This window comes from Trachinotus anak, unplaced genomic scaffold, assembly GCF_046630095.1.
Source record: "Trachinotus anak isolate AG129_WGS33_773 ecotype Australia unplaced genomic scaffold, CSIRO_AGI_Tana_v1 ptg000013l, whole genome shotgun sequence".
Classification (NCBI taxonomy): domain Eukaryota; kingdom Metazoa; phylum Chordata; class Actinopteri; order Carangiformes; family Carangidae; genus Trachinotus; species Trachinotus anak.
Genome location: NW_027273864.1, coordinates 28,610,534 through 28,636,193, shown reverse-complemented (window position 1 = coordinate 28,636,193; position 25,660 = coordinate 28,610,534). Strand labels below are relative to the sequence as shown.

The 25,660-nt window shown below is 40.8% G+C and overlaps 1 protein-coding gene across 14 annotated transcripts in view; it reads left to right on the top strand.

Moving 5' to 3' along the window:
- Window positions 1–25,660, top strand: part of slmapa (sarcolemma associated protein a) — a 63,521-nt gene extending 37,861 nt beyond the window's left edge. For 2 of the 14 annotated variants that reach the window (XM_071494561.1, XM_071494572.1), the window contains 19 exons: window positions 124–195; window positions 300–440; window positions 540–677; window positions 1,287–1,455; window positions 2,099–2,149; window positions 4,053–4,199; window positions 5,723–5,788; window positions 9,211–9,270; window positions 9,441–9,515; window positions 11,097–11,177; window positions 11,684–11,743; window positions 11,940–12,065; window positions 12,312–12,386; window positions 12,485–12,585; window positions 12,806–13,010; window positions 13,334–13,451; window positions 15,157–15,328; window positions 15,420–15,554; window positions 22,812–25,660. In XM_071494561.1, the coding sequence (XP_071350662.1) occupies window positions 124–195; window positions 300–440; window positions 540–677; window positions 1,287–1,455; window positions 2,099–2,149; window positions 4,053–4,199; window positions 5,723–5,788; window positions 9,211–9,270; window positions 9,441–9,515; window positions 11,097–11,177; window positions 11,684–11,743; window positions 11,940–12,065; window positions 12,312–12,386; window positions 12,485–12,585; window positions 12,806–13,010; window positions 13,334–13,451; window positions 15,157–15,328; window positions 15,420–15,554; window positions 22,812–22,907 (2,088 nt within the window). In that variant the 3' untranslated portion in view covers window positions 22,908–25,660. Of the gene's footprint in view, window positions 1–123; window positions 196–299; window positions 441–539; window positions 678–1,286; window positions 1,456–2,098; window positions 2,150–4,052; window positions 4,200–5,722; window positions 5,789–9,210; window positions 9,271–9,440; window positions 9,516–11,096; window positions 11,178–11,683; window positions 11,744–11,939; window positions 12,066–12,311; window positions 12,387–12,484; window positions 12,586–12,805; window positions 13,011–13,333; window positions 13,452–15,156; window positions 15,329–15,419; window positions 15,555–18,423; window positions 18,512–22,811 lie in introns of all 14 variants that reach the window. The other 12 variants (XM_071494566.1, XM_071494573.1, XM_071494562.1 and 9 more) reach the window with 11 other exon arrangements.

Below are 25,660 nucleotides of genomic sequence, written 5' to 3'. Positions count from 1 at the left end.
ACATGTAAACTGTAATTTGGCCTCACATTACCAAGTCCACCTGGCAGGTTTTCCCATCATTCCTTTTTTTTAGCTCCCATGATAAAAACAAATATGCCTAACACTGCTGTTTGTCCCCACCAGGCTCTGATTGATGAGGACCGTCTGCTCTCCCGACTGGAAGTGATGGGCAGCCAGCTACAGGCTTACTCTAAGGTAACACACCCGCCCTCTCAAGCAGCTCTGTCAGAATATATCATGATTAAAATGACAAATTTTACAGTAATAAATGTATGAAATCCTCTCCTCCACTCTCACAGTCCCAGACGGAGGAAGGGATCCGAAAGGAGCTCTTGGCTCTTCAGGAGGACAAACACAACTACGAGACGACAGCGAAGGAGTCTCTGAGGAGAGTCCTGCAGGAGAAGATCGAGGTGGTCAGGAAGCTGTCAGAGGTGGAGGTAGGTAGTGTCCACATCATCACAGAGTGTCTGTAATGATCATCTGTAACTTTGAGGTGAGGGGCAAAACAAACGTTTTTTGTTTCTGCTGTTCTGCAGCGTTCGCTCAGTAACACGGAGGATGAGTGCACCCACCTGAAGGAAATGTCTGAGAGGGGCCAGGAGGAGCTGAGGGAACTCGCTAACAAGTACAACGCCGCCGTCAACGAGATCAAAGAGCTCACCGACAAAATCAAGGTGCCTGCACAGAGACTCCAGACTCACTGAGAGGAAATGATTCAGATTAGATTAGATTTAACCTGAATTTCAGACTTCTCTGAAATTGTTCTTCTATACAAAGCAAAATGTAAACAGATAAAACACGATGGGGCTGGGATTTATGTAATCTGTTTATTCTAACCTGTGGGACTCTAAATCTTAATGTTATATTTATGAAGAGTAGATTGAATACATTTTATACAGTTATACTTATATTTTGTTTTGTGTTTCCAGATTGATGAAAAGGAAAATATATCTTATGTGTTATATAGAGTTTGCTGTTTTACTTGAAGATATATTTTTTAAAAATAATCACTAATATTTTTATTTTATAACCCTTCTTGCTCCCCCTCCCTCTTTTACTTCCATCTGACTGTCAACTCTATCCTCCTTTCCCTTTTCTTTCTCCCCTCTCTTCTCCTGTTCTCATGACTCCTCTCTTCTCTCCTCCATAAATCCTCTTCTTCTTTTTCTGTTTTCCTACTTTATCCTCTGTCTTGGTATTTTCCTCTACTGTCCTGTGCCTCCCAACTTTCCTCCCTACTTTTCTCACCCTTCTCTTCTCCTCCCTGCCTCCTCCTCCCCCAGGCTGCGGAGGGCCGGCAGGAGGAGCTGACCCAGCGGGGGGCGATGGAGAAGAGGGAGTTGGAGCTGCGGATCGAGGAGATGGAGGAGAAGGAGCAGGTTCTCCAGGCTCGCATCGAAGCTCTGCAGGCCGACAACGACTTCAGCAACGAGAGGCTCGCCGCTCTGCAGGGTACACTAACACACACACACACACACACGGGCACAACATACACACACACACACACACACACACACACACACACTTTCTTCTGTCTTTGTGAGGACCCTCATTGATATAATGCATTATGTGCCCCTTACCCCAACCTTGACTTGAAACTAAGTCTGGGGGCCCTGGTACCACTCAGGCTCAGTCCTCACTGCAGCGGCTTGAGTCTGAATCTGAGTCACGCCCTTTGCTGCATCCCTCTCTCTCTCTATCCCCTAACTTCCCTGTTTCTCTCTCACTGTCCCTTTCTAATAAAGCCAAAAATGGCCAAAAAAATAACTTAAAAAAAAAAAACTAAGTCTAAATCCTCAAACAGCCTTTGAAGATGTGTCAGAAAGTGATGTCTTCACTCCCACATCTAAAACTCAAACTGGTCCTCGCAAAGATAGATATATAAGCACACACAGACACACAAAGTCCTGCCCTAACTTTTAACAAGCTAACGTACCTGCACCCTGTAAGCCAATCACTTTAACTCCTGGGCAACACAAGATTCACCATAGCAACCAGTGGCTGGGTCAGAACACACCTGTGACCAATCAGGAGGCTCGGCTGGGACTTCCTCTCAGTCAACGCTTCTCTCTGCTGTTGTTGTTGTTGTTTACAGTGCGGTTAGAACAGCTACAAGAGAAAAGCATAAAAGAAAACAACAGTCTGGGTGAGTCCTCGTCTCTGGTCTGCTCCGGGACGCTCGTCCTCTCCGTCGCTCTTTGTATCTCTGTGGCCACTAACTTCACATCCTCATCCTTCACTAATGATGCATGACGACTTCCTGCATGATGTCCACATACCTTCGTGTTGCCTGCTGCTCTCTTCACTCTCTTCGCTCATCTGTCTCTCTGTCTGTCACAGTGGAAATCTGGCTCCTCTTCTTCTTCTGTTTTGGTCTTGTTTATGGTAGCGTGATATGCAGCCCTCAGGCGTCCTTCAGGGAACATGAGATGTTGATTCAGGTTCAGTCAAGATATTCCTCTGACTGCGGAATCCATGAGAGACATGAAATCATTCAGAAACAATCAACTGTCACTTCAGCACAGTCACAGACTGACATTTGATTATTACAGGCGGTAAATTATCTGTCCACCTAAATAAAATGTCAGGAAATTCTGAAAAAAACACCAAACAACTGCTTTACTTCAGATAAAATGACAAACTTTATTCACATTTTGGAGTCAGTGTCAGTAAAATGAAATAAAACAGAAAAAAAATACATAACTGAAAATTGAGAGCATACATAAGTACCTATGAACGTATTTATATAAAGAAATACTGCTACTACAGCCAAACCAATACCAATATCTTTCAGACTGATATCCATATCAGATAGCAGTAAATCATCGTATTTAACCTAAACACGTAGCATAAAAAAATATGTTTGATGATGACCCGCCTTATATCAGCGAAGATGACGCTAAGATATGTTGATCAAAAAAATATATATAGCCGTCCATGCCAATATAGAGGTCAGGCTTTCAAGTGAATTTACAAGCAAAGGAAGGTTTTGTTAATGCAGTATGTTCATAGCAGGCACTATACCAGAAATGTTTAGAGATTAGTGCAGAGCAGAAACCACTGATTACAATAAAATGTATGTTGTTCAATGGGCATAGTGTTCACAAGCACAGGGCGTGGGAAGACACCATGGCAGTGCAAAGGATGATTTGGATAAAGTGTAGATAATGTGCATAAATACAGTTATTAAGCACAGATCATTGAAATACAGTATATCTTTGTGTTTACTCACTGTTTTCAGTGAACACCACAAGCTGTGATAAAGAAAAGTCCTGTTCATCCTGTGTAATGACACACACAGCAAACAGGTGTCTGTACCACAGACGTAGGAGGAGAACTGGACTCATTGTTCCAAGATGACATCCCACTCATTTCAGTGAAAGTTGCTCATCGGGTGCACATACTGAAAAAGTTCTTCAGGTTTTTGGCCTTGTTGCTCATAAAAACCCTTCTCTGGCTGAAAATACTGTGCTGTTACAGCTTGTTGATCCTTTAATTTCTTTTATTGGACCCCACGGATCAAATTTTATTTACACACAGAAATTTCACCATTTCTGTGTTTAAGATGCTCAGAAAATAAATAATTATTGTTGTAAGCAGTTTCTCATGTAATGATTGTGTATGGGGAACAGTAAGTTTGTCATGTGACCTGCAGTTTAGCTGTGGCCACTATACCAGAATCACCAGCCCAATCCCCCTGGGTCAGGGGTCACCCCTGGGTGACTTAGAGACAGGTTGTGTCAGGGACATGGTGGAACACTGTCAGGTCTGGACGGGGCTTGTTGTATAATCTGGGTTGTTTCTGTGGTTGCCAAACTGTCCACTGCTTTGTTTTTCTTCATCTGGGGGAAAAGTCACTGATTGACTTCTGGTGATTGAATGACAACACTGAATAGAAATGCTGGAGGTGACTGTCTCACTGCGCACTTTGCCACAGTAGCCACTTTGTGAAGGAACATCATCATTTGGACTCTTACTGTGTTCTGAACATGTATCTGGCTCGTTAAGTTTGGACAAAATCGTATAAATCTGATCTGGTCACATGACAGATGTCAACATTGTCTCCCACGGACCAGTAGAGGAGCCTGTCGAAGACAAACAGAACCAGCAGACACCCGAGAGCCACGAGGATGACGAAGATGAGGAGGATACAGACACCGATGATGGTGCAGTTGGTGAAGATGAAGATATTGATGGTAGTTAGATTGATTATCATAATAATAAACAGTTTGACTCATATACAGCACTGTTCTATCACAGGTTTGGCAAAGTGCTTTGCAGAGTAAAAGAAAACAGTTTTATATAAAACAGTATAAATAATAAAAGTGAAACACTGCAGATTAAAATGCTATTAAATGAAAAGACAATATTTAAAACACTATAAAAAATGAGCCTATACAATGAGATTTGATAAAAGACAGAATATTGATTTTATTAATCTGATTAATGAGGTGATTCCAGATCTTATATTTGTCTAGTTTTCCGTATTCTGAAAGTGAATTTCATGAGAAATATTTAATTAACCTTTCATCCAGACAAATATTTATTTTTAATATTCATATATTTATTTTGTCTTATTTTAAGTTCACACTTAAAATATACTGTTATTAGTTTTATTGGAGTTTAGTCTGCATGAAGCAGCCGCTTTGGTATCAGGCTTAATAGATTTGATACTTTGCCTTTTTTCATTTCCGAAATATAATTAGTGAAAACTGTCATGTTTTAGTTTTGTGGAGTTGTGAGTCTGTCGTTGATGCAGAAACTTCAGGATTTAAATGATGAGGTGGTTGAATTTTTTTCATGGAGCTGTAGTGAAGTTCAGTTTAAACTGTTGGGCTGGTTAATTCCACATTTTGTTGGGAAACTGATGAACTGAGAAGTTATTGAGAGACTTAAATTGACACCTCAGCTGTGTTTCTGCTGTCCACATCCTGTCTGTTGTGACAGTGTTGAAGTATCTGTGTTAAACCTTTTATCTAAAACCTGCCACGTACGGCTTTGATTTCTGCTCTGTCCGTTTGTTTATCGAACATCTATCTGTTTGTGTAGTTGTCAGTCTCTTTCTAACTCGATGGTTCTGTCACGCTTTCTGCCTGGTTGTATCTGTCTGTCCTTTCTCTGACGTTTCTGTCTTCGCTGTCTGTCTTCGGCTTCTTCTATCTCGTTATCTCTAATGCTGAGTTGGGTATTTAGAATCAATTCTGAATTGGAACCATTTCCAAATTTATACAAACCAAGTGCTCAATAAAAGAAACATGGATTCTGATTCAGCTTGTCAGTTCCAGAAAGGTCACACATACATACAACAATACAGCAGAACAAAGTGAGTGTTTGTAAGTAGTGAACCAGTGAAGTGATTTCTCAAAATAATCTCATGTGGGGAGGAAGTCCATCTACCATGATGAAGTATTTCCTGTGGTGTTGACGTCTCATGTCAAAATTAGCTAATGATAAGATCAGGGGAAAGAAGCAAGTGTAATTTTAGCAGAGTGAATTTAAGCAGAGATGGAGTGTAATGATAGATGATTCATTTTACCAAAGAACATCTTAAAAATGAAATTTCACAGTCACAATCTGCACCAAATAAAGACTGTGTTTCCCTATGTTGAGCTTCAGTCAGATCTGGTATTGATAAGCAGAATCAATCAAATCTAAGATAAATACCCAACTCAAGTCTGATAGGCGTCATAGTAACGTCAGTTCTCTGTGTTTCTATCAGACAACTGTCATGTTAACAACAGCGGTGGAGACTCGACTAGAATCCAACAGTTGATTGAGTGTCCGCGTGAGTACAAACGTCCATTCCTGCTGTACGCGACTACACATGCATGCATGGAGAAACACACACATTGTCTGTATTCACTGTTTTACTTACAGTATCTACAGAGGACCATTAAAGCCAGGATAAAAAGTACAAATGCTAAAGATTGAAAACGAGTGTAAAAACAAAAATTATACATCATGATTATCTGAAGTCAAACTTCAGTCAAAATTTGGACTGTTCATTGTCTTACTTAATTTGTATCTAGTCATTTTAACTTACTATGATTATTTTATTTTTGATTATTCATAACAATTTATTTTTAGGCACACTAGCAGCATGGATCTAACAAAGCCAGTGTTAGTCAGTCCACCACTGTGGTCTACACTGAAATATCTCAGGAATCATTGGATGGACTCTGATGTAATTTTGTACAGACATTCATGGGCTCCAGTACATCCACATGACTTTTCCTTCGGCACCACGAGGCTGACATTTTTGGCTTTGGGTGAAATGTCCTCCTTACATTGAATTGGAGCCCCTTTAACTTTGCATATTTGCTATTGTCAGGTCACAATTCTGATTTGTCTAATATTTGGTTTATGACCAAATACCTGCAAAACTATTAACATATATCATCTTCAGTTATACTTTGTGTTTAGTGCTACGAAGCAAGCGTGGCAACTATGGTGGTGAACATTTTACCGCCTTAAAATCAGCATGTTACCATTATCACTGATGACGTTAGCTTTTAATTCAAAGCACCGCTGTGTCTAAATACAGCCTCACGGAGCTGCTAGCATGGCTGTAGAGCCTCAGTCATGTTTTTCTTTTCCTGTTAGAAATGTGGTTCCATACTTAACTGATGTTTCTGCTAAAAGAAACCACCTTTAATAGAGCAGGTTGTTGGTCAGTTTCCTGGTTTAACTGTGATTAAACCTGATGAAGTCTTGGTTGAAGAATATTTATAGAAGAATCTTGTTTCTGTCAAAAACAGTTAAACAGATGATCAAGAGTTTTCTTGATGGCTCATTAAGATTCTTGATACCACAAAACATTTCTTTTTCACAAAGAAACCATCTTGACACCATGGAAGAACTAGCATCTTGACAGGCCTGATGTTTTTCCAGCTGTTTTTATGTCATATTCAAGTAAAGTTGGTAACTTTTTGTTTGTGCAAACTGTGAAGAAAGTCTGGAAGTGAGTTATAACTGATATCTTTGATTTAAGTTGCACAGATGTTACAAGATAGATGTTGTATAAGATCAACTCAGTCAAATTAAGAAATTATTTTCTTACCTACCTCCAGAGGTTTCTGTGCATGCAGAAAATCTGGAGAGCAACCTCTCGCTTCAGAAACAATGTCCCATTATTCAGAGTAATCCACAGAGCTCACTGTCAACAGTTTACACTGGAAAGTAGTGTTGAAGTTTATGTTTGATCAGGAGAAACCAGGACACTGTTTATGAAAGACACTGGTTGATACAGCAAAGTACTATTTTTTGTGTGTTGTAGAAGTTGTAGAACATAAACAGCATGTACGTCCATGTTGGAGTTCTTTTGGAGAATATTAGTGACTCTCTGGAGGCTGAACTGTCTGACTGGAGATGTGTTTGTTGCTCAACAACAGGAGCTCAGTGAAGTTCTTGTCTGGTTGTAACAGGTCTGGCCGACTGGTTGGCTCAGCTTTTCTAAAATCACTCACATGCTCCTCTTTTCTTCCTCTTGAGCAAGTCGTAGTACCTTTGTTTTCTCTGCATGCTTTTCACTGGATTAGTTCACTGACCTCTGCGTCTCTCTTCTTCTGTTTCTGTTGTCATCCTTCTCTTTTGGTTCTGTATGTGCCTCTGGGTGTCTGGAGGAAATTTGTTCAGCAGCTTTTCAGTTTAAACCCTAACCACCTGATCATACCTGAAGCAGCTTGAGTCTCTCGTCTGTGAAATCTGTACATTTCTGATATCTCCAAACATCAGCTGATGTTGAACTCTTATCGCTTCTTTTCCTTTTTTGTTGGCTGCAGTAACATTTGCCATCAGTTGTTCGTTAGATAGAAGTGATGTTGGTAGTTAAGTTATTAGGCAATTAATTACTATCATTCATTAGTTGACTGGCAGAAAATTCATTTCAACAGTTTTGAAAATTAATAATTTGAATAATGTAAAATATTCTCTTGTTCCAAATTCTGGAAAGTGAGACGTTGCTGCTTTTCTTTAACATCATAGGAAATTGAACATGTTTGGTTTTGGGACAGTTAGTCAGACAAAACAGGACATTTTATGTCATGATATTTGGCTTTGAGAAACTGTGATGAGCATTTTTATCGAGTAAAAGATAAATTGAGAAAATAATCAGCAGATGAATTTGGTTATGAAGATAATGGTTAGTTAGCTGTACAGGGATCCCACTTGCTGCTGTTGTGCCTGCAGTAGATGATGTAGAAGTCCTCCATCTACCTTCACTGATGCTTGACTTTTTAAAAGTGAATATTGTTCAAGACCAGTCTGGTGGCTGGTTTAAGTGTTTTGACTGAAATCAGTTTTACTCACAGTGTAAACAGTGAAAAGTTTAAATCGTATAAAAACTTAAGATGTATCAGGAGTATTTACAGAGAGGAATCAACATGAAGTGAGTGGAGCATTGGGGATTTTGAAGTTTGTCCGAGCTGCTGAAACAGCACATGAAGACATCCAGGCATCTGATTTTTTTCTGTTTAAAATGTGTTTTATTTTGTTTAATGTCCTTTTAATAGCATTTTAATGACTGTATTTCAGGATGTAGTGGGTTTTACAGGTTATCATGGACATGTTTATTGGAAAGAGCTGTAAAAGTGGTGTAAAAAGTTAAATCCTTGATATTCATCATAGTTTTTTTTTGTGAAAATATACAAATAAGTTACAACCAAAGTGATGATGACTTGTTTACTTCAGTTTCTAACCTGGATTAGTCACTGTTTGACATGTTCATTTATCTGATGCCCCTGCAGAGAAGAGCAGCTCCAGAACTTTCAGGTCCCAGGTTAGAACTAAACTGTGCTACAAACAGATTTATTCTATGTACACTAGTAATCACAGTACATGTATGTACTGTATGTTTTCATGTAGCACCTGTAGTCATTCTTTTTGTGATAAACAAGACAACCAACACAAAACCCTCACAGCTCAAAGCATCACTTCAGCAGCTAAAGAAACAGTAGTTCAGTGAGTTTCTAATTTTAACATCAGTATTAACCAGCCACTAATCCAGCTGATGACTCACTCTGAGTCAGTGTAAATGACTGTACGACAACTGCTTGTTGTATTAAACGGTGTATCGTTGGCCTGTTGGATATTTGCTGAGTTTGGGGCAGATCTGAATCGATTCAAGTTCAAACTCTGTATTTTCCAACAAATTTAAACTGGTTTTATTCACTGATTTTCCCTTGGATTTCTTGTTTTTTCTTCCTGCAGCCGTCAAACAGCTGAAGGAGACTGTAAGTTCTTCAATCCACAAACTGGCCAACTTTGATGGTAAGAGCTCATCAAAGCTTCAAGTGAAAAATACTTATCAATAATTGTCTGAGTCAGTCTTTGAAAAGAAGCTGTGTTACCACATTCAATTGAATTATATTCCTTCATCACTAACAGGTATGAACTGAAGATTGTTTCTTATGTTTCTATGTGCTTGTGTTTGTTTGTAGAAGTGATGGACGCCCACCTACAGAACAACCAGACGGCAGAAGACGACATCCTGGCCAGCCCTGATCGTCTCAAAGGTAGAGGACACGTTCACACTCAGGCTTCAGCAGGATTTATACTAAGTGGATGTATCATAGGACATAGTTTCCCCCTTAAAGGTCCCATATTTTACACTTTTACACTTAAGTGTTGAGATCCATAAGAAAATATATTTATGGTTTTGAAGACAAAAAAATATCTCAATGTAGTTTTACATTTCCTCTCTTCTGATTGGCTGACTTTTCTGAGTGATCGATTAAAAATGTAGCAGATTTCAGGTAAACACTCAGAGAAACCAAATCCTGCAAGGTTGGATGGTGGGTCCAGGTGGGTGGGGCTTGAGAGATGGCTGAGGGCAGTGACTGCTTTGTTGTGACATCACAAAGTTCCAGAAGTCCTGACAGCTGGTTTTAAGGCTCAGTTTCTGAATACAGGCTGTGTGCATTTCTCTGTGGACTGAGGCTTTGATACTTTCACAGTATTAATATAGAACCTAGACCTGCTCTATAATCACAAACACATGGACATCTACCTTTAGACTGGATGGAGCTTTAAAGCAGTGTAAACACTTTGCTGTCCTTGTCCCAGCTGCTAAATATTTAACATATATACTAATGATTACTGATTACTGGAACCATGTTTATGCCAATCTCAGCACAACATAAGGCTCTGAAACATCCCAGAAGAAACAAAGTGAACATTTTAATGTTGTCTGTATAATCTTTGTTATGAAATGACCAGAAACTTACCAACAACTGTATTTTGTGCCAGTTCTTGTTTAATTTCTGTGATAGGTGTTTGATTAAATGTTGTCTGGGTTTCATTTGAAAGCCTCTACCTTAATACAATTTAAATTGTTTTCAGTTTCAGTCCTTTGGGGACAGTAGATTGACTTTTCTTTTTGTGAAAAAATAATCACAAAGGGCTAAACTGCTGACAAGGAGAATCCTTCTATACTGACCTGTGACCTTTGACCTTGTCTTTGCTGTTGTGAGAGGTCTGACTGTTTGTCATCCTTTGGATTCTCTGTGGACACACACAATGCTGAGGCACACCAGCAGCAGCCATGTGTGAGGGCTTCAACACAGTGCTGAAATATTTATTCTCTGAACATACATACAAACTTTTTTATTTGTTTGCTGCTGAAGAATCGCTACAGTGATTTTCCTGTCCTGTCACCTGAACCATCACAACCACATGTCTAACCCCAATTCTAACTTCAACTCCAAAGTCAAGTCTAAACTTCCAAACAGTCTTTTAAAGAAGTGAGGAACAAACAGAAATGAAGCTCAGATTAAATCCAGAAAGATTCAAAAGTACACACACTCCAACCTGCTGCTGCTGTTTCTGTTTCAGCACCTGAACCCAGCTGTGCCTCATTCACTACAATAACTCATCAGTGCACTACACACAAGTGTGTGTGGTTATATGAGCACATGTGTATGTTTGTGTACATTGGTTAATTTTTTTTTTGTTCTTTTCTCTTAATTTAATTGTCTTCAGTATTTTTCTTAGTTGTTATGATAAACATGCAAATTGTTTGTCTCAACTATTCTGTCCCCTTCTGACTAACCCCTCCCTCTTTGTGTGTGTGTGTGTGTGTGTGTGTGTGTCCACAGGGAATCAGATGGATGCCAAAGAGTCAGACATGTCAGACACTCTGAGTCCCAGCAAAGATCGCAGCAGTGACGACACATCAGGTCAGTGAAACGCAAACACTCAGTCAGGTTTTATGTTCGTATATTTATTTCCATCAAATTCTATTGAGTATATAATATAGTACATATTGCGTTTGTATGTCTCATGTGTTAAAGAGTAAAAGTAATTAAATGTCATCAGGAACAGGTTTAAAATCATCTGCTGAGAATCTCTCAACCTCTATTTACTAGAAAAGTACATGAATCTTTCTTTGATGAACCAGGCAACGCTGGTTGAAATTAAAATGCTCTCATTTTTTCTTTTTAGTTTTTAAAAATAACTGGTTGCTGTCAACTATTAATCATGTAATAAACTTATTTTTATATCTGGATGTGTTACCTTTGGATTTTTAAAGCTCTGTGTCAGTTATTTTTTTTAAAGTCCTTCATAAACTTAATCCTCACAGGAAACGCATCAGAAAGAAATATCAGCACAGTACCATGATTTTTAACTCTGTGTGTGTGTGTGTGTGTGTGTGTGTCTGTGTGTGTGTCTGTGTGTGTTTCAGACGGCAACATGGATGACCAGGAGCTGAATGAGCCACAAAACAGAGTAGCTCTGCTCAAAGGTAACCATGGCAGCTCATCTCTGCTTTGTACTTCTGCTCTGTGCTGCACTAACAGACCATAAACCCGTAAACCATTGTTATGAGCTACAGGAGGAGCTGTTTAGCGACTGCAGGTCCTTTAGAGGCTTTATTCTTTACCTTTATTTTCACTTTATTATTTATAATGATGTTACATAACTTTGTGTGATGTGTGTAGCTGAGTTGCATCGGGCCGGTCTAGAGCCTGGAGACACGGAGCAGGTCATCCACCATCTCCACAGAGAGCTTCTGGAGGCCCAGGAATTAGCCAACACTGGCAAACAGAAATGCCTGGAGCTACAAGGTAACTGACAATATGAAAACAATCCCACTGTGGGAGCTTTTTAATTTCCTCCTATTTCACTTGAAGTTCTTAAATAAGATGTGAACTGCAAGGAGAGAGATTTGGCACTGTTAAATGAGTTTCCCTCTAATATTTGATATTATAGTTTCTGACGTTGTTGTGAGGAGATTTAATTCAAAATTTAATTTCTTTGTGCATCACATGACATCACAGCAGATGAGTGAGTGACTGTCTGTGTCTCTGTAGCTCTGCTGGAGGAGGAGAGGAGGAGTAACTCTCAGCTGACTGAAGAGTCAACCAAACAAATCCAGTACCTGCAGAGTTAGTACACACACACACACACAAACAACAACAAGATACACACTCATATGTGTCACGATATCCCTCCTCACTTTGTTTGTGTGTCTGTGTGTGTTTAGCTCAGCTCGGGAAGCTGCAGGCTGACATGGAGGCACTGAGGGAGCAGAGGGAGAGCACCATCTGCAGCACCAGAGACGAGCTCTACTCCGCCCAGGAGGAGGTACCGCTCCACCTCATTACCACACTGTGACTCACTGAGACTCAACTCCCTTCTCACTTCTGCTTTGACCCCCTTTTACTCCCCTGTAACCCCTTCAAGCTTCCTCTGTGACTCCCTCCGACTCTTCCTGGCTCCATCACCTGACTCCCCGACCACTGTCACATAAATCTCAGTCATATTTCATATCACTAATCTTCTCATGGACTGTTTCTGTTGTCAGATTCTCGTCCTGCGGCACGCCATGGAGGCAGCCACGGCAGAGCGGGAGCGTGAGATCGCCGCCCTGCAGGCCGACCTGGGAGGCGTGCGCTCCGAGCTGGAGCACTGGAGGAACACGGCCGCCAAGTACGAGCAGGAGATCAGTCGGCTGCAGGAGGCCTTCACACAGCAGCAGCAACAACAGAACAATGCCAACCAACTGCAGGGTGAGAAGAGTGTGTGTGAGTGTGTGTGAGTGTGTGTGAGTGTGTGTGAGTGTGTGTGAGTGTGTGTGAGTGTGTGTGAGTGTGTGTGAGTGTGAGTGAGTGTGAGTGAGTGTGTGTGAGTGTGTGTGAGTGTGTGTGAGTGTGTGTGGGGTTGTGGGGGAGCCAGTGCCAATGACAGTCCATATGTTGTTTATGAACGAATTGGGTACTAGTTATGTCTCTCTCTCTCTCTCTCTCTCTCTCTCTCTCTCTCTCTCTCTCTCTCTCTCTCTCTCTCTCTCTCTCTCTCTCTCTCTCTCTCTCTCTCTCTCTCTCTCTCTCAGTTGAGTGTGTTGCGTTGCAGCAGCGGTGTGTGTGTTTGCAGCAGGACTGTGACGGCCTGAGATCTGAACGCAAATCTCTTACAGACAAACTGCACCGCCTGGAGGCTGAGCTGAGCAGGTACACACACAATGTAAACATTTTCCTTTCAGCATGAGACAACATTTCTTAGAGCAAATTTTAAAAGCTTTACACAGGTTATATCAAGTCCTTGACACTTAGGTGAAGCTTGGATGGATCAGTATCACTGATCATTTCCTACTGATATTTGTAACCAGGGACTGGTATTTAATCAGTCCATCAGAAAAGGGTCCATACATGTATGGGTCAAAAACACAGATCTTTGTCCTTCATCTGCAAAAACATCATTAAATCCCTTTAAAACAGAGATTTAACACCTTTAACACTCTGTGCTGCAGGTGCTGATTTTTAAATCAACCACAAATTAAATTCAAATAAGTTACACCCCCAACAGACTTAGATTTCTAAACATTTCAAAGAACTGCTTTAGTTTCTGTTTAAAGAAAAAAAAGTTAATGTCGTAAATGATTTACAGTAGATAATTATAACTGAATTTAATATAAGACACTTCAAGCCTAAACTCGATTCTGAAAAGTCTTAACTGAATTTAAAGCCGAGGTTCAAACCAGAACGTATCAGGAATGCGTGTCAGAGTCTGCGAGGGTGGACATTAAAACTGGACCTAAAAATCTTCGTGACAGCCGTGATCGAGTTGATGAAATCTGGCTCAGGACATCTAACAGGAGCGCCGCAGTTCAGAGAGTGGAGTCAGCATTAGAGGATGGACTGAGGATGAGACTGACAGGAGGCACCACGGCGTCCAGCTGATTCAGGCAGAGCAGGATGAGGGGACAGTAGATGACTGACAGCTGACTGAACCAGACCAAGCAGTCAGCAGGTTAACGGACTGCAGCTCTGGGCTCTGTCTGATCTCCATGGAGAGAAAACATCACTGCATGTTCTCATCAGAGCTCAGCAGGTTTTATCTGAGCCTCAGCTGCATTAGTTTCCAATAAACTGTAGGTGCCATCGGCAGCACTTTGATGAATATTTGTAATGAACTGCGCCAGTAAAACTGCAGATGTCAGATTCCTGTCTGCTCCAGCTCGTTGTCCCATCCCTGCTTACATGCGGCACAACCAGAAATTATTTCCTTTAAATGCTCAGTTAGACATGAAGCCAAATTCACCAGTGTCCCAGTTTATAGAAAATATTTACAGCAGCTCAAAACAAAGGGCAGTAGAGAGCAGAGGGCATTTTTCCTCCAACTGTTCCTCAACATAAACATGTTGCAGTTTTACCTGATTCAGAACATAAACTCAAAACTCCACACTTGCCTCCATAAGCAGATAAATCATATTTGAGAGCTTTATCACAAAGAATTTCCCTGTGGGGTCAGTCACAGAGAGGAGGCTTCCTCCGGTCCAGGCAAACGTCCCATCAGATCAAAATCTCTGCTGTCAACAAATGAAATCCCTCCAGTCAATACATGATATCCCGTATCACAATACATGTTTATGACAGATGAGGTCAGAGGGAGCGAGCAGGAAAAACAATAAACACTCTGATCTTAGTAACCTTATGTCCTTTCAGGGTCCTCACACGTTAAAGTCGTTAATCACAGCATTAAAAACCAGTTTCTCAGGATCTTTGTAAAAGGTCTAAAAGGTCATCGCTGTGCTTCAGATCAAACTACTGGAAGAAATGTAACGTTACCTGATGTTATGAATTCTCAGAGACTGATGAACATGTTAGTGACCTGCTGATGTTGGTGGATGTTTGTGTTGTGTGTGTTTGTGTGCAGCACCAGGGAGCAGAGTCTGGTCCTCAGCAGCAGTCTGGAGTCTCTGGAGAAGAGGGAGGAGGTTCTGCAGGACAAACTGGGTTCTCTGGAGAACCAACACCTGCAGGACGCAAGCAGGCTGAAGAGCCAGCTGGACCAGGCCCAGGCCCGCACACACACACTGCAGAGAGAGGTACGCGGTCCCTCGAAGCTGTTCAGTCACTTCTTTACACATGTTGGTGACCTGACGACTTGTAGAAATGATGTGATGCTGGTTTGTGCAGTATGAGGACACACAGTCGCAGCTGCTGGACCTCCGTCAGCGCTACGAGAGAACAGAGCAGGAGAAGCGGAACATCCACCAGGAGCTGGAGCAGTGCAGGAGCAGCCTGAAGCTGCTGCAGGACAAGACCAGCTCTGTGAGTACACACACACACACACACACACACACACACACACACACACACACACACACACACACACACACACACACACACACACACACACACACAGAGCATCCTTTTTAATAAGACCAAAGACTTTAGTTGACAGTCTGTGTTGTAACCTTTTATTTTTGTGTTTGTTCAGCTTTAAATCCAGATGTTTTTGTTTTCTTAATGTTTTTTCCCACAGGTTTTTTTTTGTTTGTTTATTTGTTTTTTTAATTTGTTTGTTTTTTGAGACGAACGCAGGAGAAGCACCAGATTTACTTATGGACACTCTGGCAGTCTTGGACCTGTTAGCCATAACCCACCAGAACATGTGGTTCACAGCCTCCCTCCTCACTGCTGACACACTAACTCTAGACACACAAATGTCTCACCAAGCAGTTTTTAATCAGACCTTCAGTCCTGACAACTAACTGAGAGGCCTCATATCAAACCATGTGGTGGAGGTAAAAGCAGATTGAGTGAATGCATCATGTAAACAGGGTCTGTTATAGACAACAACAAAATTACCACTGATGAAGTAACAAGAATAAAGTCTGAGGTGTGATTGCAGCTGATTGATCCAGCTTTAAAGAAACAGATCCTCCCAGCTGTTCCAGCTGTGGTGACATCACGTCACATTACTATCTCTCCTTACCTTTGATCCTAAGCTGATAAATAACAGATGTTAGTTTGTCTCTGCCACCGTGAAAACTCCAGGAAAGAATCAGAAAATCAGATGATGACAGTGAGGCAGAGCAGCCTCCTCCTCCTCTCGTACCCCTCTTCCTCCTCTTCCTCCTCTTCCTCTCACCTCTTTCATCTACCTGTCTTCAGCTCTTCCTTGTCAGTCTTCTGTTGATGTGACAGCAGATGTTTGTCTTGTTCCTCAGGTTTTGTTTCCACAGAGCTTTTCATAAAAAGAGTCCTGATCTAGATTCGCGGGACTAGATCAGCAAACTTTGTTTTTACTGACCTTTTTCAAGGATAATTCCTGTATATGACAACTTGGTGTTATTTTCACAGTTTTGTCTATGATTACTGTCTGTAATGATGAGTACTCACTACCTTGAATTTCCCCTTGAGGGACAAATGAAGTACTGTGAATCGTAATTGAATTGAATTGAATGACATTGTATTGACTGAGTTACAGTAATATCTGACATTTGGGAACACAGTGACATCCCTAAAAAGAACAGGTCAGTGAACATGAGCAGTGAGACAATCAGACAGGTTGGAAACAAACCTTCAGGTTAAAGAAACCTGTTAATGACCACACTGCTCATAGTAAACACCCATCGCCACTTAAAAACCAAATTCCTGCTTCAACTTTGTGGCGTTTACTGTCATTTTAACCCCTAAATAAAGGAGCTTAGATTATCTGGATGAACTGTGGGTTTGTTTACAGCCTGATTAGAGCAACATTGTGCAGCTTCACATGACTCCTGTAGCTCACACAGGACGAGGCCAAAGTGTCAGGGTGCAGTAGCCAGAATGTGCTGACGTGGGGGTGAATGTCTGCCCTGTCAGACTTTGTTGTAGTGATGTCATCATGTTCCCAGATTCCCAGATCTCAGCAATTACTTTCATACAATATGATTTTACTGATAGAAATGATCAAACTATGAAAGTACGTCCCAAGTTGTAATGACTCAGAATTATCCTTAAGTCCATTATTTATCTTCACCAGGCTCAATGTGTCATGTATCAGCACTCCAGTCAGTGTTTTTTTTTTTTTTTTTTAGCATCTCTTCTGTGCACCTGGATCTAGGATTTAGTGATATCTGCTGTGTTGGGATGTGGTTCAGTAGCACTTTATCGAGTTTGAATCCAGTTCCAAATCCGTTTACTGAATCTGTATCCTTTCAAACACTTTATTAAATCTTTTTTTTTATAGTTTTTTTTGTGACTGAAGAAATGTACTATTTTTATTTAATAACTATTTTGTCTCCAAAAGGCATAACTTGATATTTAAGACTAACTTCTTCTCATCACTTTAATAACACAGTTGGTACCAGACCAGTCACCAGACAGGCAGGACACTGACACTAATAGAAACCACAGAGACTCTGCTGTGCTGAAAGGTTGTAGGACTTTCACCACGTTATCACTGCTCTGTGACATTTATTTACCCGGTCCTGACTCATCCTTCCATTTGCTGTGAGGGAAAATGGTGTTTGCTCCTCACTGGGGCTCTGCTGCAGCTGCAGAAGCCGTAGAAGCTAAAGTAAAAAGACAGTATATATAATAATTAATTCTTCAATTTGTAAATATTAATTAAATAAATCGCTGACGTTTTGCATGAAGAATCACTTAATGCTACAGTGAAACACTGGCAGTAGGCTTCTGAAGTTATCAAGAAGTTCTTGTTTTAACGTGGGACAGTAGATTTAAAATAGAACTGGCTATTAGAACCCATTCCTGGCTATGCCACGATTATTAAAGATCAGGACAGATTCCTGAAATGTCACACAGTCAGTGGAGCAGCAGCTGGTAGAGATCAGTCTGAGTGCTAATGAGACGTCCTGGTGCAGAAAGTTAATGAGCTGAAATCCAACAGGAAAGTGCTGCTGTTAAAAAAAAAAACAAAAAAAACCTGGTGACGGATGGTCGTTCTTCTTCTGTGTTTTTTTTTGTGAATGTGGCTGAATGTGTAGAAACGTTGGTGTTGCTTGGTAGAAACAGCTGACTAGATAAAAACCTGTCTTCCTATGAATCCCCCCTCTTTCTCTCTCTCACTCTCTCTCTCTGTCCCCCCTCCCTCCCCCCTCGCTGTAGCTGCTCCATCCTCCATGTTGGTTTTGGTTGATTTGCCGGCTGATTTCTTCTTATCCCTCTCCTCTCCCCTCCCTCCCTCTAGCCATCCATATTGCAGCCTGTCCAAGCCATATTCATGGGCCTTGTCCTGGCTCTGCTCTACTGGTGTTTCGGCCAGTTGTGGTAGAAAGGTACACACCGACATGACATCAGTCTGTCTCTCTATCTGTCTCTGCTGCCTCCATCTGTCCATCGTCTGTCCATCGTCTGTCCATCGTCTGTCCATCGTCTGTCCATCGTCTGTCCATCGTCTGTGGAGGGAAAGCTGACTAAGGTGAAAACATTGTCCTGCTCTGAGATGAATTCAGGGTCGTAGGTTTCAGTGGGAAATTGAAAACTTTAGACTAAAGCAGGATAAGCCTCATTATTTTTGGTAGAGATTTCTACTAGTATCAGTGCAGATCACAAAATGATTTAATACCAAAATCTTTTTTTTCTTTTAACAAAAGCCAAAGTCCCTGAAGTGTTAAATTTTGTCTAGAAAGTGATAGAAAAAACAAAATAAACATCTAAAATGGATTAAATTTGATTTCAATCTGATCAGATCCGAATAACAAGATTACAAAGATGATGAGACGTTCGATTCCAGCCTGAGATGTTGTTATTTCCCAGGGAGGGAAAGTTGGGGTTTGGATGAACGTACATGTAGCAGTGTATCGTTTCTCATATTTCTAGACCGCAGAAGTAAAGCTGTTGTGCAGGTGAAAGCTAATGATGAACCAAGTAGTAAATTACTACTTTGGTTTTTAATTTTTTATGATATCAACACATAAGAGCAGAGGATCAGTTTGGGGTCATGTGGGTTTAGTTACGGAAAGTTTAGTTCATCGTGGTGCAGACTGCTGTTACATCACCAGGCTGTTAGAGCTGAACCCTGGATTCTGATCAGCAGGACACTCTCCTCACCTCCTGCACTTCCCTTTTAGACTGAGCATCATCTTCATCATCATGGTGGTCTGTCTTCGTCTTCTGGTTTAAGCAGCTCTGAGTAAAGCATGACTGTCTGTTCATTTGTCCACCGGTCAGTCAGTCTGCCTGCTCGCTTGCTTCTGCTCTCCTGCAGCTAACACTCATCCGTGCTCTTTAAAGGGACGGGCTCCTGCAAACCGCAGACCCTTTGCTGAAAGGGATACCTCAGTCTCCTCAGTGCCTGCTGACGTTCTCATCTCCAAATAAACATCAGTCCACAGACTTCCACACGAAGAGCTCTCTGGCTTTGTAGTGTTTATGTAACGGTTGCTGCCTGTGGGTGGCTGAGCTGAGAGGTTTCAGGATGACATCCATCCCAGCAAGATCTTTAAGCACTTATTGTGATGAAACTGGAGCAGCTTTTTTTTAATTACAGTGGTAAAAATTCTGTCTCCTGCAGTTTTTGAACAGAAACTTTTATTTTGGAAGGATGTCTTTGCTGAAGTTGTTAGAAAGTAATCTGTTCCGTCTGAAGGAGCCGAGACCAAGGAGCTCAAATTAGAAAGTTTTCATTTATTTTTGTTATTGTCAACAAATTCCACAAAAGACACCAAAACTGTTTCCTACTGAAAATACAGATCTTTAAAAAATACCTCACAATTATTTTCATATTTAAAAAAAAAAAAAAAAAAAAAAAAAAGTCTTAATAGTTTCATGCAACAGCTGGTCACTGTAGTTTTTAAACAAAAATAATCAAACAGGAGTAAATGTTTTCTTTGTTGGGGACTGTTTTCATCAGTGGATTAATCCACATCTGCTGCTGTGAGTTACTCCAGCAGCAGGACGGTGTGTGAAGGATCAACTCTAAATAAACCACAGTCATAATAATGGAAGAACATCTCACTCAGTGCAACAGTGTGTCTCAGTGATGCGTTTCAATAATTAATGACGTCAGACTGCAGACACACAGACTTGTTAGTCGATCAGTTCATTGTTGGTTTGAGCTGCACATGGAATTTGTCGATAATAAAACTGAAACAAACTTTTTTTGTCCTAAATTTTCACAAGTCAGGTTGAGGCTTTCATTCAGACTCTGTCGACTTCTTACTCATCAGAAATTAATTTTAATTATTGGGTGAGAGACAGAGTTTGGTGAAAATGACAGTCAGCCTGCGAGTAAGAGCTCATGCCAAGAAGGTGTATATCAGGGAAAAAGAAAAAATCAACAGTTGGCAAGAAAGGAATAATTTCTTTTGACCAAAGCTTTGCTTTTTTTTCTTTTACTAGATTCTAAATGTTTGCTTTACAGTAGTGTTATAACTGATTATCTCATGTGGAAAGAGCAGATAATAGTAAATATTTGCTATAATCTTCCTCATTGAATTTCATTCTAAATTTTCATTTTTTCTCAAGTGTTAGACCAGATCTCACAAATGATGCAGAGTTGTTAAAATTAGCATTAATGAAAAGCCACAGCTCAGCAGTCAAACACCAACCAGTCTGTAGAGAATCAGGACGGGACGAGTCTCAAAGTTTACTGTCAACACAGTAAATATGCGTCAGGGCTGAGCTCTGTTTTGGACTCAGATTCCTCTGAAACACTGTAAAGATGAAGGTATCTCTTTAAAGCGTCAGTCTCTCACCACCTCACTAACTCTCCTCCACCCTGCTGCGTTCACTCACCGTCTCCTCACTGCTCCCTCTCCGTTCAGGGAGTTGGTGCTTTGTTTTTATTTATGCTTATTGTTTCATTTTGTGCATCATTTTCTTTATCTCTTGTGTTTGTGGTTAATTTCTTAGTTTTCTGATTTTTGTTCAGTTCCTTGCATCCAGTCTGCTGCTTTATCGTTTTCATTGACCTGCTCACAGGTTTGATGTTCTCTTTACTCTGATGCTCTTCCATCTTTTTCTTTTTTTTTTCTTTGGACTCACTGCAGTTCTGTTTCTTTCTCCAGCCATTGATACTTTTATGTCATTGCATATTCACGACCATGTCCATCATGTTGGTTCTGTGTTGTTTGCTGCCTGTCTGGTTATTCAGTAATGTCTCACCAGTGTTTCCAGTTGTTTGCTGTGAAGGAAAACTGGTCTGTAACTTTTCTGTTTCTTCTCTACTCAGGTAACCTCCTCAGCCTTGTTTACTTTGCTCCTTCTGCCTGTGGTTGATTTTTTTGTTTACTCCTTTCTTCTGCCTCTCCTGAAGTCCCAAAGATGATATTACTTCATTTATTTTCTGTTCTTTAGTATTTAAGTTATTTTGTGCATGAGCTGCGGGAACAAGACAATTGACCACAAACCCATGTGCTGCTGTCCTGCAGCTGACTCATGTTTGATGCACACAGCTGCATCAAAATGCCAAGAATCTGTAATAAATAATAATAAACCTTTGTCATATAGTGAAAAAATTAAAGTTATCTGCTGTGTAAATTAAAAACAGGCTCAGCTGATGAAAGAACTACACAGATTGAGACGTGGTTGTCTGTTAAACTGTCAGTTTACAACGTGTCAATGCAACGTCTGAAAAAACTCATCTGGAGAACGTTTTATAGAAGAAAGACTAGTTCATTACCTCACTCTCACAAACTTAGTCACATTCACACCAGGAGTTTAGGTTTAGTTGGAACAAACTGACAAGTGACTCATTGATTGGACAGTTTTGGTGATGTCACCCTGCATCATCAGAGCTGAATGGACCCGCAGAGGAAAATGAAACCCTGGTGACAGACAGCAGGTCACGTAGCACTTCACTGAACCAGGTGTGTTTATTTATCCTGCTCGTTAGCTCATGAAGAAGAACTGATTACGAGCTTCGTTAGTCGAGACCTGAACCTCATGCGTCATGAAAAGTGACAAGCAGCTAGAAACGGGATGAAGAGGCGCCTTTTACCGGAAAATGCCTGCACTCACATGCTGACATGCGAACATGTTGCCGTGGTTACCACACGGTCTTGCATAAATTTTGCTTTTACAAATCGCCCAGAGGCAAATGCTCTGACCAGTTCACAGTCCACAGATGGTTTAAATAGTAGTTCAGCTTTTGAATCGATGCTGAATGATCCAGAATCACAAACTCCTGCGTCTGGTTTACCCTGCAAATTAAAAACACCAGGTCGGACCGGACGTGGTTTCAGACCAGATCAAACGATCCAGACTCAACAGTTCTGTGTCAGAGAGGTAAACAGCCTGTGTGCACAAACAAATATCATCTTTAGGGACTTCAGCAGCTTTGTACTCTTGGCTTTTTTTTAATTATCTTTTTTTAATTTAATTTCCATCATCTTTTTTTCTGCAGTGCTCAGTTCTTTCTCTCTCTCCTTCCTCTCTTTCCTGTTTTCAGTCTTGGTCCAGTTTAATGAAAAGATTTAGACACAACAATCAGACAACTGACTTCATCTTCTGTCTGTTGTTTTGTTTTTGTGTGTGTGTGTGTGTGTGTGTGTGTGTGTGTGTGTGTGTGTGTGTGTGTGTGTGTGTGTGTGTGTGTGTGTGTGTGTGTGTGTGTGTGTGGGGTCTCCTGAACAGAGCGGCTGGAGCCCCTGGATGCCGGTCATCGCAGTGATGGTCGCCGTGACGGCAGCCGTCCTCTACCCCAACCTCTCCAAGAGCAGCTCCACCTAGGACACATGAACACACACACACACACACATGAACACACACACACAGCGCTGTGAGGAGAGCATCACTGCTTTACTTGTATAAAGTCTAATTGTACATAATTGTAGAGGGAATATAAAGGTTGTGGTTTCTACAGAGGATTCAGATGCTTTTTGTTTTATTTTTGTTTTTTTGGTTGTGTTCTGCAACGGGGAGTTGTGTTATCGTTTTTATTCTCTGCTCTCTCTCAGCTGTGGTGGGGGCTTTCTGGTTTTCGTCACTCTGCTGATTTCTGGGTAACAAATCGTTCTCCAGCAGGACAAGCTTCCACACAAAAACCGGCCTGAGGTGACGTTCACGCCCGTCCCGTCATAAATGAACAGGATGGAGGTGAATGCGACGCTTTCCAGCAGTCTTCGACACTGGAGAGCCTCAAATTCAATTCTGACGCAGGAAGTGAATGAGAGAGTTTCAATTCACGATTGGCAGTGAACACATCTCACTCTGTTCCTCCTTCCACAGCCACAACATAGGGACTGTGTTCAAAGCCATTCAGACACATTGTGTTCAGGTGTTTGTGTTTCTGGGCGGCAGCAGCTTTCATCAGAGTCCCACTGCTCAGCTTTGCCCCAGGTCTGAATTTAATAAACAGACAACATCTGCTCCAGATATCAGTCAAAGAAACATGCTGCATAAATACTTCATGGAAATCACCACAAATGAAGCACAAACAGTGGTAAAGTGCATCAGTTCACCTCCTTCAGTATTGTAACCACCGTGTCCCTGTCTGCTGGAAAGTGCTCACATAAAGGCGGTTACAGGAAGTCCTGCTGTGTTCTGGTTTGAGTCGGCCATGTTGGATGTCTAACATGGCGTTTTCTCTGTGTTTTTGTGTTTTTTCTTTTTGGGGGAGTTTGTGGGGTCGGGGTTGAAACTTGAAGCCAAATTATTAAAATAAAAATCAGATTTATTTTCTTTGTTTTTTTTTAAATTTCGGGGACACAGAAAAGGGGTCAAAGTGCCTCTGATGTAACTAACACCACAGTTAATGTATGTGTGCGGACAAACACAACCACACACACACACACACACACACACACACACAAACCCACACACTGATCTGACTGTCAGAGGTCTGAGTGTGGAGAGAAGTAACATTGGGCTGGTTCACGACAGCTGAACTAAACCAGTGACAGCTGAGCTCACTGCTGATGAAGCCTGGGAGATCGGGGGTCAAAAGCTAGGAAAATAGCCTGTAAGTGGACCTTGAGTTAATGTCTGTTTTTGTTGCTTCATCAGTAATTTCCATCAGCTGGAGGATGACTTTTAGCCATGTTAGCATCTCCTCAGGACCACGGTGTTTAGGTCTGTCAGCTCGACACTTTGGTCCAGACTCAAAAATCTCAGCAGCTACTGGATGGATGGAAACTTGGTTCAGAAACAGCTGAATTCTCATTGGTAGATGAACTGTCCTCATGTTAACGAGTCAGTGTTGGCTTCAGTATAGTTTGTTAACATGATAACACCTTTATGATCCCCTGTGGAGTTGTAAACAGAGTTATTTATGTTCAGTGTCGCTGACCAAACTCATCGTATGTGTCAAATATAGGTTTATGTTAAAAAAAAAAAAAAAAAACTAACAAAAAAAAGCTGAATATAACCACTGAGCCTGATGCCAGTTTGTCCTGGTGGTCACTCACAGTCCTATATTAACATTTTCCCCACAGACGTCCATTATCAAAGAGACGTCTTTAAAACTGTCCATCACCGTGGAGCTGGGTCAGTCGGACACGTCCTAACAGGCACCAGACGGAGGATAACACCACGTTCACGTTGAATCTCAGTTTTTGTAATTATCATTTTTTGAGATTTTAAGAGTCTTCAGGTCAAAGTGCTGTAGTTATGACCAGGAAACAGTTTTTGTGAAAGCTCTGATATTTTCAACTCACTATCACTTAAAAGTTAAATAAAAGTCAAAAAGTGAACCGTGGACAACAAACAGTCCCTCTAACACAATGATTTAATCCTTTAAAGTGCTGTATTTTCTAAGCACAGTATTTTTACCTCTCACGACTTAACTCCACTTTCCCACCTCCACCATCCAATCCATGACATGAACTTTAAGTTTTAATTTGGGGAACAATGTTTCCTCTGGTTCAGGACACACTTGGTGTTTTTTCCACTTGTGTGAATAACAAAGTTTCCATCCATCCAGGATTTTTTATTTCTGCTGGGTAATAATCTCAAACTGAAAAAAGTGTCCTAAACAGAAGATAACTGACTGTATTGTTTGAAAATAGACCAGAAGTTCTGATTATTAACATTGTTTTATATGTTTCAATATTTTTGACACTGGTCTGTGATAAATGTCGGATCGTCTCCTCAAATACAGTTTAACACGTCAGGCCTCTGCTCAGATGTTTTAGCAGACATTAAATTATTTTAAGGTGTGTGTGTGTGTGTGGGTTCACACTCTGGACTCTTGAGCAGCGTTTGTCATCATTCGTGTATTCTGTCTTGTCTCTGTGTTTAAAAAAAAAAAAAAAAAAAAGACAACGAACAAATATTCCTGATGTTTAAAGAGAAAAACACTACAGTACAGAGAGAATTGTAAAATAAAATGTTATTGAATGATGTGCTACTAGACTTATTTTGTTAAAATTGTTTAGAGATATGAGAGGGAGCTATGTAGAAGATATGATGATGATGATGATGATGATGTATTGATTATGCAGAGCGATGTTTGGATTAAAGTTGTAGCAAGCTGACCCACCAAA